The sequence below is a fragment of the Agelaius phoeniceus genome, chromosome 3, assembly GCF_051311805.1.
Source record: "Agelaius phoeniceus isolate bAgePho1 chromosome 3, bAgePho1.hap1, whole genome shotgun sequence".
Lineage (NCBI taxonomy): Eukaryota > Metazoa > Chordata > Aves > Passeriformes > Icteridae > Agelaius > Agelaius phoeniceus.
This window is the reverse complement of record NC_135267.1, coordinates 29,739,655-29,753,254: the sequence shown is the minus strand read 5'-3', so window position 1 is coordinate 29,753,254 and position 13,600 is coordinate 29,739,655. Positions and strand designations below refer to the sequence as shown.

Below are 13,600 nucleotides of genomic sequence, written 5' to 3'. Positions count from 1 at the left end.
AGCACTGGGTACAGCAGCAGTGAAGCTAATGGAACCAAGGCAATTTATAAAATGCACATACAGTCTGCCATAGACATATTGGCTAGGCAATCTCCTCTTCCTAGACCAGTACTTTTCTGTGTATATACTGTGCTTTGACCACTTTGCAATAGTTACAGGATCAGGAAATGCAGATACCTACACTTAGTATTTGCCAAAAAAAAATAAACATTTTATGAGTGAATATTTCATAAGTAAATACTTTACTTTTTATGATAAAACTATTTTATGAGCAAAATAACTAGTCTTATACCAGCTGCTAGAGCACTTGAGCCCATAGCTGTAAGACATACCTCAGACACTTATTTAATATTTTTGACAGTAAAATTCTGTCCAAATACATATACATTCTGAAAACATACATTCACCAGCAACAGGGACTCTCCAAATGACACTGTTAAAATTAGGGTTGGTTCTGTCCTTCTTATTTCTTATATGATTCTGACCACAATTTATATATTTAAGCAGGAAATGTGTTTTCATTGCATAATATCCCTGGTACTTTCAAAAAGAAATGCAAGTGCTTCCAATGGCATTCTTTTTAAGAGCATCCTGTACTTATTAGGTTGCTACAGTTGAAAACCTATGATAGTAAAATGTTAAGCAGAGTTAAATTAGGATTTGAACTGTATATTTCAAATATGCATATTTGGTTATGTTTTGTAATAGGAGTAGTGTAAAATAAACATGACTACTTCATCTAAATTGCTGAGTAATTCTTTGAATTCATTCTTGCAAAACCCCAAAAGATGATACATATTTAAGATCTATGAAAGCATGTACCTTGTCTTTGGAGCATAAATTTTCCAAAGTCTTTTCCATGTATATCACCTTGATAAGTAAAAACTCCTCTTTCAAGCCCTGAGGATACCTAAAATATGTTGAAACAGAAAAAAGGATTTCTGAAATTAATAAATAACATTTAGCCAGTTTTTTGTGACTCAGACTAGATTATATGGAGCACAGATTTTCACACTTAGCCTTTAAAATAGTAGTGACTTTTCTATGCTGATACAATATTTATCATGTCAAATGTTTTATTTTATTTATTTGGTATTCAAAATAACACCTGCAATGTTTTAAAAATATCTAATATATATAGCTGGGTTTTAAAATTCTTGACATGCCATCCTCATAATTGAATTGGTACGCAGATATAGAAGCCTTCTGAATTGTCAGATTTAAAACTTTTTTCCATAAAAAGTATCATGAGGCTGAAAGAAGAAATGCAAAATGTAAAACACTGTTTTCCTTCAAGATTAGGTGTACTTTTATTACAGTGAACTATTTACAAAACCAAAAAAGGACAATATTACTAAGGGTAAAATTACGCTCCCATCTAAGGAAACAAGGCAAAACCATGGCAAAATATGCTGATTCAATCCTCCTTCCCTTTTATATACTAAAAATTCTAATCAGAGTACAGTAGATAGAAGTTTGTGTACATATTTCTGAAAGAGAATGGTAATCCAATCTCTACACTGAGATCCAGAGTGCTGGATTACATATTTGTAAGACAAAAAAATGGATATATGTACATAGATAATCACAAATTACTTCAGAATTGAATCTCAGTCATCTTTATCCATGGCAACCTGGGTACTTACATAACCATCTAGTGCCCAGTTGTCGTTTTCATACTTGCTTACAAAAATGTCACTTGGTCCTTTAATTTGAAAAGCTTTCAAGAGCAGATGGGCTTCTTCCTTCTTGTAAACACCTATTAAAATAAAGGAGGCAAGACATACCTTTTCAACAAATTTTCAACCAGTTTGTTCAAATAGTTCTTAAAATCTAAGTATGTCACTTTAGAACTAAAACAGTTTGTAGAAAACACTCTCTAATACAGGAATTTCGTAACATGAAAAACCTCAAGATTTAAGGCTGGATCTTATTTAACTGATCTTTTGCTTCACCATACTTGATAAGATGATGCAAAGATAGATTCATATCATTTAATTTTATACAGAATAGGGCAGTCATGTTTTTACACTGTATTTCAGGAATTCAGATGGAACTACTTTCCTTGAATTTCCTTGATCTGGGAAAAAATGTATTTTACTGACATCACTGCAGTATATTGCTACAGTAGATATCAGTATTGCAGTAAAAGAAAACTCCTCTTTGGCAACCAGCTGCTGCAGTTCTCTCTGAACTCTTGACCTTAAAATATAGTGATACCTGATAATGTTCTTTTCAATAGAACTGTGGTGAAAGACTAATTCTGAACTTCCGTTACATTAGCAAAAAGGAATGCATGATGTTGATTGTAAGGTATGCATAATTTATCATCTTATTTAATTATCTATGCCTATATTATGCTATGCCATTATTAATACTACATTGTTTTAAGGTAGATTTAATATGCCCATATACATTTTGTCTGCTACTTCAGTATTTCCTGTGAGTTCAACACACCAATGCTATCCAACAGGCTGAGATGAATAAACCCTACCTCAATATCTATTTGAAATATAATGGCTTAAATAGATGGGTGACTGCACGTGAAGTGACAGAAGCTGCGCAGACCATTTCATTAAAGCGTTTCCTTTTGCAAAAGAAAATTATTTTTAGCAAAAATATAAAGTTTTTGCTTCATTTTCCATTTGAATGAAAATGCATCAAAACTGAACAGATTAAAAAAAATTACAAGAACTTCTTTAACACCAAATTCTGAACCTACCTGATAGTTTGAGCTGTATGTTGGATGCCTCAATGAATGTGGCATTCACTTTGCTGCTTGTAGTATTGAACCAATCAACAGTGAGAGTAGCAGGCTGTCTTTTTCCTAAATATTCATAAAACCCTTTCCATAGCGAATTTATAAAAAACACATCTGAAGGAACTAAAAAGAAGTGGGGGGAGGGGGGGGAAAGAAACAAAGAAGTAAACTACAGTGAAATAACAATCTTTCTAGCCTTACTTATGCTCGTAATTTTTTTAGAAATCAATACACTTTTCTAAGGAAGTATTATAGCAAAACTTTGAACAACAATACAGACAATATATCTAATAACCTTTCCACACAATTGCCTGTAATATACTACACCTGTCCATCATGGTACACGTTCTCAAATAACCTCACACTTTATAGCTTGTGTGATTCAGCAAAAGTCCTCAAGACTATGAAAAACAATAGACTCCTCCCCTAAAGCCCTGTACCTTTAAGGTATGAGGAAAAAAAAGAAAAGGTATTCTGAAACCAGCGTTTTCTGCAAGGAAACACTGTCTTAGGCCATCCCTTTTGGTTCATGGATCTATTGAAGCAGCACTGTATGATTTTAAACTGAGTATGAATGAATATTCAACTGAATTGACTGAATTTCTGGTACAGTTTTATCAGTCATTTTTAGACTTCAAGGCTTTTTTCCATACACTATTACTGCACCTATGAACAGTGAAGTTTTCAAAGAATGAAATATTTTTTTAATTTAAAATAAACTGTCGTTTCTCAACAACTGCAGTTTGAACTATCTGAAGTAAAAATCCTACAAAATGAAGCATGAATTATTGGAGGTATATGCATTTGGATTATTTATTTTATGTGATTAGTATCTTTCCTCTCTACATAAAAAATTTATTTAGGTATTAGATGTCATATTTTAAATTGTTTAACTAACCACATCATATCATGACAAAATGACAGCCCTAGCAAGTATTAAAATTCACCCTTACTATCCATGACCACTACAAATGATACTTTCTAAATAACTAAAGACTGACATTAGAAGTGTTTCAACACTCTTCTCATTAAAATCTTAAATTAAATAATTGCTTTTTATTTTTTTGTATTTTGTCAAACTCTGAGCACATATAAGCAGCTGTCTTTATTGAAGGAAATTCATCAGTGCAGGTATTCTCTGTATCCATTTTTAAAAATTCCATGGCTATTTCCTCCTCTACCCAATCACTTATTGCAAAAATGAATAAAGAAAGAAACCCAGGGCAATAATACTTGACATGCAAGACATCTGAAAATCAGAGAGCTGATTAACTGTTGAGTAAAGGATAAATAACTTCTTCCATATATTTTGCCTTAAAGTTGTGCAAAAGTCACAAGCAAATTTTCAAGCTCAGTGTGGAATGATTTGAAAACATCATTAGCATGTTATTAGTTCTATCACTGGGTTCTAAATGAGCAGAGACCTATTAAATGGCTTTGAGCATACTGGCTTTGAATAACTGGAAGTGATCCATTTCCTATGTAAAAGTCAGTAGGGCTTTAGACAAGGTTACCTCAACTTACTACCAAAAATCTGTAGCATTACATTTCAATTGGTATGTCACAGTCCTTAGAATTTGTATAATTTCTTCAAATATGTGGATTCTGTAAAGGGTCTTTCAGACTCTTCTTCCCACTCATTTCTTCTACAATAGTGACATAGCTAAATTTGAAACTTGGTATTCTAAAAAGAAATATTACAATTATTTTTATTTGTCTATATTTTTAATCAAAGTTGTGTCTCTAACACATTCCAATGAAGGGGAACATCTAGTATTAGTGGTATGACCCAGAGAGGTACTATGTAAGACTTCTATAAAGGATGCCATACTTTTATAAAAGGAATCCATACTTTCACCACATTCCATCTACCACATTCAGAACATAGTTTGTCTAACAACTCTATTGATAATAGCTGTTAAGCTTTTCAAAAGTACCACAGATTCAGTATTTACAGAATTTGCATTTGCAGATGAACAGAATCAGCAGGGGGGAAAAATTGTATTACTGCTTCCACAGCAATGTTTTTTTAAACATTAAAACATAATTGCTGCAGTCCCTATGGATGCTCCTTTGGAGAGGCTCTGAGACGATTGTGCTGAGCACTTACAAGGTCCCACTCCCTGTGGGCAAATGCAAAATAGTAGAATGAACTGGCTATTAGTATTCTAATCCTGCACTGGCTGCACTGATCGTTCTCAGGACATGACAATTGGGAAATCCATGGTTACTCATTAAAACAGCTTCCTAACTATTATTTTGAAGACTATACAAAGCAGTGAAAACAGTGGGAACCAAACATAGCAATATAGTTCTTAATTCTCACATGAATATTGTAAGAATCCTTTAGTTGCAACTTAGTCATGTAAAAATGCTTACTATTGCTTACAGAAGAAGACATAGACGACATTAGCTCTGCCAAAACCCCAAACAAACAAACAAACAAAACCCCAACAAACCAATAAACATAACTTGCATTCAGTTGTCTAAAGGTGAAAAACCAGAACATGAATCTATTCTGTTACAGAAACTGTAGTTTACCAACATTAACTTAATTCTGTCCAAAATACAGATAGCAGCAAAGCAAATTGTATCAGAAGTCAACAAGGTAAAGAAAGTGTTTCAAAATACCTACTGTTCTATAACAAAGAGAATTAACAATCTTAAACCACATAATAGTGCACAGCTGTTTTTTGAAAACCACTTAAAACTTTTTCTTCTTAATTATTGGTATTTGTTACAGTTTCACTTTTCTGTTTACTATTATTGGCACTTTCAATAACAGAATTTAATTATTTTTTAATAGCTTTTAAATAGTACTTATAAAAACTAGTTATAAAGGACATGATATTATGTGAATTTATACTGACACTCTGCATAGTGAATATATTTGGAAACTAGGTCTACATTTTAATTTGGCACTGAAACTTCAAAACCTGTGTGGTAGCAGATTAATGCATACCTCAGGTGTTCGGTGAGGTTAAGCCTCCAAAAAAGGAAGACTGTATATTGATTACAATGAATGAACACTATATCCTCTTTTATTGTGAGTCTGTAGAAGTAATGTGTCTCAGAAGAACTCATTTATGGATTCACCCGACACTCTCACTAATAAACTCTCCAGAAAGGTTAATTATTAGCAGAAATACGTTTTTATCCCATCTACTCTACAGAGTCCTTCTGTGAATTGCCATGAGTGTGAACCATAAATCTTATTTTCCCTGCAGCGTTGCTAAAAATCAAAATATAGAATTGCAAGCTCATTTATTTTGTGACAACTCTGCTTATTGTTGAATAAGTTCATAAATAAAATTAGGACTTTCATTTTCTGAATGAGGATTTCTCAGATGCATATGTCTATTTTGTTACCGGCAGGAGGAATAGGTTAACTGCATACATTGCACTATTCATGAGTACAAACAGTACAAACAGTAATGTTTGCCTGCCTTGCCACCTGTCTGCTGGTCCACATTGTTTTGGAAACCTTATATTGGAGTACATGGAGAGTTTATGTGAAATGATGGCCAAGAATATTTCCAAAACTGGATTTGGGGTGGGGTTTTTATACGTCTTACAGCACTTGCAATGTGAAGGGCAGAACTTTGACTGAAACTAATCCCTGCAATTATAGGATACAGTCATTATAAGGCTCTCCATTATAGCAATCTCTCTGATATAACACTACATCAAATCTGAGGTTTGTGTAATAAACTTCTTTTGTCTGTTTGAGAAGAGATTTTGTGCAATTCACAAAATTGGCACTATAGAAATTTTAAAAAAGTTCTTTGTGAAAGAATTTCATTGTGTAGGTTTCACATGTCATCTGTTATTATGAAAGACCTCAACCTTTATATTCCTTGGAAATTAGTAACAAATACTTCACTAAAATATTTGAAATAGTTTTATTATCCATAACAATCTTGGGTGTAAATCAATTTAATTTATTTAGATCTAAAGCTCTTCTTGTATACAAACCTGGAGTTTTAGTTATTGTTTCATTAACTTCTCTCACTCCTTTACCTACAAGTAAAAAGACAAATTATCATTTTCATGAACATATTTGTGTGGTTTTTGTATTTTTTTTAATAAAATGTTAAAACAATACCTGTTGGATGCAATCATCTTTTATCCAGTAGATTCACTTTTAAAACAGAAATAACTTGTATTGAATACTTTACATGTTTAACCTATCCACTTGCCCAAAATATCAGAAAATAATTTAGGTAATTAACATTTTTACTGTGGAAAACTGTCTGGCTAGCTAAGTATCTCATACATTTAGGGCTAAAATGTTTATATCAGTCCCAGTGCTATAAAAGAGAGCCTTATAGAAGGGACAATACTACATCTAATTACGAATAATAGTATTTTAAATATAGTAAAAATTGTGTTAGGAAAGACTGATGCATTTATGACACAAACCAGCAAAAGCCAGATAGCTTGATTCATATAACAGGATCAGATATCATGGGAAAGGGTCACAATTTTTGAATTAAAAAGTGCAATTTGCTATATTTCTGGTACACTCAGAAAAGTCATGTCCATTGATCCTGATCAAGTTCTGAACTCATCATTTGGCACATTAGAAAGGATAGTGTCCCATTGGAAGACTTGGTCTTACATACTGGGGTTTTTTTTCTCTTTAGGAGCAGAAATTCACTAATTAGACTGATCACATGCTAAGAAAGCACAAAAAGTGTAGGATGCTGTGAGAATGGTACCTAAAGACTGTAAGACAATCTTATAGAAATCTTTACTGCATTTTATCTTCAATAAATAAAATAACAAAAAAAACAAACCACAAAAAACAAAAAACCAAAAAAAAAACCCCAAAAGATATTTTTTCTCAAATTATTAATGATACAGTATCTATGAAAAATCATCCTTTGGGCACACAGAATAAAGATAAATTCTGATATGTAGACCAAATGACAACACTGAATCAAGGAAGTCTGCCCATACATTAAAGAAAAATAAATATTGCTCAAACATCATAACTATTCAGGACACTTTATTATATTTAAATTAAAAATCATACTGCAAAAACTTTCCCATGGCATCTACTTTTCCTCTATTTCTATTCTAATTTTTTTTGTTTTGTTTTTATGAATTGAGAACTAACAGCCATGTTGATTTGTGTGTGAAGATCAAATTCAGACCTCATAACTGTATACTTGGATTTACTCTAGAAAACTATATGAAATTTTATCACTAAAGTGATATAAAAGTGGATTATAGTGCAGAGACTGTGACATAAAGATAAATGCAGCTAAAGTAGTACTCAATATTGTTTAGGTTGTGTTAGCTGTTGTTAAGGGTAAAGATGTATGTGTGTCTGTGCACTTGCACACCTTTTCCTCTTCCATGAGTTCTAGGTGTTATGTTCACTTTGATTTCTTCATTATTTCTTTCATAAAATAAAAGCTGTTGTTCCATGTGTGTCATTAAATAGTAAGTGGAAAAAATTAGTACTACTAAATAAAACAAAAATTTCAGGGAAAATTAATTAAAACCCAGTAGGATCCAAGAAATCATTTGAGTAATGACTTACTTTTACAAATAGGTGATTTTCCTGTCCATTTCATATCTGGCTTACATGTCCGATGCTCTGATCCACCAGCAAGAAAAAATCCTGGCTGACAGGTATACACCAAAGTATACCCTAAAGTAGGAAGATCTATTGCTTTCACATCTACATGGGCTGGTGTTTCTGGCTGCCTGCAAGCATGAGCTGCAAAGGGGTTTTTACAGTTAGAAAACATAGCGGTAAGCAGTTTCCATAGAATTAAACAATCCAATTTGAAATAAATGCATGGCAACTCTGGATAGTTTTTAGCAATGTGAAGTAGCTATTACTTGTAAAAGTAATACTCAGAGTGTATAGTTATATTATTGTGGGATGGAAATGATACTATTGTGCATTTTTAAAGAATAAACCAAAATCAAATCATGCTAGGAATCAGAAAACAGTTAAAATGAGGGGAAGCACATGCCATTGTACATGATACAATGATTGGTCCTGTGAATTATTGCACTGTCACAGCTTCAAGCATCATTTTCAATCTGTGTTCTGAAAATTAGAGTGGTTAGTGTGATAAATAAATGCAATTCAATTGAAATAAAGGTTCCACAAGAACGTTTTGTCATAGGCATTAACTATAATAGATTTGGTTGCTCAATATGATTCTTTGTACCACATGGTACTCACTCACTACAACCCAAAGTTAATTTAAAAGAGGATAAGAATCTAAAGTCATTGTAATGAATTACTTTCAGCTTAGGTCATTGTATTTTAATACAATAATTATTTCATGTCCTCCAAATCACACAGAGCTGTAAGAAATTTGCATAACCATGTATAGCCCAGGAAAGACGGGTTTTGCTGAGTTCTAGTTTATGATTCACAAAATACTAGGCAACAAAATATTTCCATGCATATTTCAGGTCACTTTCCATTCTTTATTAATCCATTACACACACAAAAATATTTTTAGCTTAATTAAAGTAGCTAATGCAGTAGGTTAACTATAACAGATTTTTTTAAATAAAACTGATAAAATTATTGTGAATTTCATTTGAAAAATCTGAAAAATCTTCCTTCAAATTAATACCCCAAATACACCTTTGGTCTTTGAATAGGGAACAACAACAAATAAAACATTTAAAAGTATGTTTTAGATGAAGTTACCCATCTTTGTAGCAAATAATTTGTCACGAATTTCCACATGTATCACTTTGTAACTCTTAAAATTGCACCCTGTTGTAAGTTAGGATAGAAACCAGACTTACGAATGCATTCAGATTGTATGCCGCTCCAAGTTAGGTTAGCAAGACAAGAACGAGTGGTAGATCCCTGAATATGATAACCTTTTCTGCATCTGAAATAGACTGTGCTCCCAACCTGAGGATCAAACAAGAATGTTAGGCAGAAGAAGGATCCATTATGTGTAGTCAGATATCAAGACAGTGGTAAGTTAATATAGTTTTTTTTCAAAAATAAAATTGGCTACTTTTTACAGTTTCTCGAGTTACACTTTTTTTTTTTTTTTTACTGTGATGAAATAGTTGAAGAACTATTAAATAAGATTCTTTCGTGATCTTATTTAAAAGCAATATGTGGAAAATACTGACTGTTCACATGGAAAATCATTATATTCATACATTTCTGCTGATTAGTTTTTCAGTGTGACAGAATAAAACTAAATGCCTGAGATGCCTCTCTTTCCTGTATATGACTGCATATATTTTGATAGACCATAAAGTCACTTTCAAATGTTTTTTGTTGTGTGAATTTGACTAAGTATGAGGGTTTTTAGAATGAAAAGAAAAAACTAAAAAGAACTGTTTCATCTATAAATACTTCACTATAGAAAACTCCAGGTGAAAACTTCTTACATTGCATTTATTACTATTAAGTTTTATTTGAGATGTTCAACTAGTAGAGTGAAGTCATGGAAAACATTCCATGATATGGAAAACATTCCATATCATGGAAAAATATGATATGACCTTTCGCAAAAGAAAGTGTAAAAATAACTGAGAAAATGCTCTTTAGATTTCAACTGGGAATAGAAATGCATGAAAACTACAAACAAAATTGCAGGTGAGAAAGAATTTTCCTAAGAGATGAGAAAGGGATTGTGTGGAGAGTTCTAGTAAAATGAACATATTGATGGTACTGACAAAAGTAACCAGAATGTAACTCCAGGCCAAGTAATTTAATGATATGGGGCTAATCAGTAAAGCATTACTTTTGTTTTGGATAAAATAATCTTGTCAATAATAAGTAAATAAATAAATTAATTAGACAAAATTCACATCATTGGAAATTAAATTACTTTAATAAAGTAACATATCTCACAGTCAAGTTGCAAATGAGCAGTGATCAATGTGTATTAGTAAGAGCTTGCAGTTATAGAAAGGCAGATAGCTCTGCACTGCAAATGTCATAGAAGAACTTCAATGAAAATTATAAATTAGCATCTTCAAAAGTAGCTACCTGCTATCTGTACACTCAATTATATAAACCTGCTTATCGTGACAGATGTTGAGCAAATGCACACCATTTCTCCCAGATGTAGCTTGGGAAAATCGCTGGTGTTTTTAAAGGTCATATTAGTGACATGGTTTTGTAGATTTATGTCTTTCTAACTATTTTTAAAACATATTATTCTCTCTATCCTGTAAAGGACATGCAGTATGTCTTTCATAGGGAGTAGAACAGTGTGTGGCTAGTCTTGAGTCTAAGTCATCTTACTTGTGCCAATTCTGCTATCTGTCAGTACTAACGAGATGCAAATCTTTTCTCAGAGCTCCAAAAGATCAAGCAAAAAGTAAGAGAGGTTCAAGGTAGTTAAAGAGCTATACTGCTTTTTCATTTTACTGGTAAAAGTTAAAATGAAAGAAGCACGCTCTTTGTATAATACTTGGATGAAAAACTTTGGGGCTATTTATAAGTCACAGTGTAGGCAAGCACAAAAGGCAAAGAATGAATGGGGCAAGACAGGATGCTGGTAGATGGGAAAACCCTACAAAGACTGGCTGCCAATCATCACACTGTACTCTATAATGAGGAAAGATTGCTGCAAAGTGTTTTATAAAACCTTGGCTATGTAATACAAACAGGAAGCCCATGAATAATGTATGAAGACCCCCAAAATCTAGTTCTGTAGCCACTAGAGAGAAGTCTCCATGTTGTGGTACAAGTTAGCACTCTGAGAGTGAACACTGGAGAAAGACTTAATGCACAACAGAGGAAGACTTACTATGGCCTCTAGAGGTGAATGGGAAGAGAAGATCAGTCTAGATAGACATGAATAACAGACAATAGAACAGTGAATTGGCCAGTAAAATTATTAAAGACAACTGTGAGGCAGAGAAAAGGGGAAGAAAAAAGAAAACCCCCTGTTAAAAGAAGGTGCAAAGATTGGAGTTGTTTTTAAAGAGAAAATGGGGATGGGTACAGGATCAAGATGAGACATCAGAAAGGCAGCTGCACCTATTACTGGAAGCAGAATGGCCTTGGGTAAGGCCACAGGATGTGGCTCAGGGAGCAGCGCCTCAGTATCTGTGAGCTAGGCAGGAGCAGAAGGTGAAGAAAAGAGCTGACAGCCACAGCAACAAAAGACAGAAAATTGTAGGAGAGAGAGGAACCAGAGGAACTTACAGAAAAGATGTTTTGGAAAACAGTTCTACTAATTTGATCACAATGGGCACACTGCCCCAGGCTCAGAAATAAGCAGCAAACCCAAAAAGAACTTATTTTAAATTTCAGTCACACATGTTTATACCTGAAAGACCTATCCACATAAAGTTTATCAGTCTATATAATGACTGTGGATTGGTCATTATTGCATCTACGGTTATTTCCTTAGTCTTTTCTGCCTCTCACTCATTGAACTAACCACCTGTGAGGAATTTGGAAATTATAGAAAGGATATTCATCACAGAGAACCTGGACACAACACAGAATAATTTTATCTACTCTGACTGAATAAAATATAGCATGGATTTCTAATTTAAAAAGCCACTTGCTGACTATTTTGTCAAGGACTACATGGCCTTTGAATCACGCAGGTCTTCAGTTGTTAGGTATTTACTGACTATTCATCAATGTATGAAGGAATTATTATCATAAAGCAAGGTAATTATATTATGTCATATCATATTAAGTAATCAATTTACAAATAGCCTTCCATACTGAAGTCTCCTAAAGGATTGAATGCATGATATATTTCAGGGTTAGAAGTTCTTTCTTAAAGCTGAATGTTTTAAAAAAAGCTTGGCATGAAGAATGAGTTTTTATTGAAAAGAGGGTGGAAATTTCTCAAAGTTTGCATCAGACATTTAAAACTACATAAAATTTTTCTCATTAAATTTCTGATGTAATTATTAAATACATTTTCACTTTAGAAAGCTAATAAATAATAATTTAAAAATTACCTCATAACCTCTGGAACTGTTTTGTATTCCAAAATGTGGAGTACCAGGGTCTGTACATGTATTGTGAGCTGGATCTAATGCAAAATGTGAAACACATATTATTACGGCATGAAAAAAAGACTCTAAAACTGTTTGCAAAGATTAAATCATTCCATCAATGTCTAGTGATGACATGAATTCAATTCTTAGTTGAATGTGTGTTTTTCTATATATTACACTAGTATTTCCAACTAAATTACCAGGTATATCATAGTAATTTGTTTCAGCACTCTGTCATTTTTTTTAAAATGTTTTTGCAGGTATTTCTGGTAGTGCAGACTTTACAGATAGGGTTGCATTAATTTTTAACAATCATATCCATTTAAATCTCTTTGAATCCATAGTATATTTCACTACTCAAAATTCAATTGGAATACATAGAGAAATCTTTAGAAATTTTTATATTTTCTTTATTTCAAGTGAACAGCTTAATGATAAGTATTTCTAAAAAAACCACCCCCAAAATAAAACAACCAGAACTCCTCAAATGCAAAAAATCTGATAAAATAAAAACCCCAAACCCATAATCAGCCTGCTTTCTTATAGCAAGGAAATACTTTTTATTTTTGTATGGGCTTCTTTTCTATGCCACAAAGAAAGCAAGTTTCTAATGGAGCACCACCTCAGTTGTTGCTGAAGAATAAAATTTCGCTCAATGAAAAAGCACATGCCAACAGATTAAAACTCATTGTTCTGTTTCATGAGAGTAATTTAAAGCAGCCTGGAACTATTTTTTCATTCAGTAATGCTCATATTCTGGTGGTGGCTTTGGAGTTGCCCAGTCATATCCACCAGTTAGAAGCACAGAACTTCATCCAACGAATTTTTCTGTAGTATGTGATTCTCTCTAGGCAACCG

At 32.8% G+C, this 13,600-nt stretch overlaps 1 protein-coding gene across 2 annotated transcripts in view; it reads right to left on the bottom strand.

The window, feature by feature from the left end:
- The window catches only part of CSMD1 (CUB and Sushi multiple domains 1), a 1,075,408-nt gene that overhangs the window by 11,947 nt on the left and 1,049,861 nt on the right, over positions 1 to 13,600 (bottom strand). Inside the window, exons 62-68 of one of the 2 annotated variants that reach the window (XM_054629077.2) lie at positions 12,704 to 12,777; positions 9,551 to 9,662; positions 8,313 to 8,492; positions 6,737 to 6,781; positions 2,723 to 2,884; positions 1,647 to 1,759; positions 823 to 910 (exon numbers count right to left, since the gene is read on the bottom strand). In XM_054629077.2, the coding sequence (XP_054485052.2) occupies positions 823 to 910; positions 1,647 to 1,759; positions 2,723 to 2,884; positions 6,737 to 6,781; positions 8,313 to 8,492; positions 9,551 to 9,662; positions 12,704 to 12,777 (774 nt within the window). The remainder of the gene's footprint in view (positions 1 to 822; positions 911 to 1,646; positions 1,760 to 2,722; positions 2,885 to 6,736; positions 6,782 to 8,312; positions 8,493 to 9,550; positions 9,663 to 12,703; positions 12,778 to 13,600) is intronic. The other variant, XM_077174973.1, reaches the window with a different exon arrangement.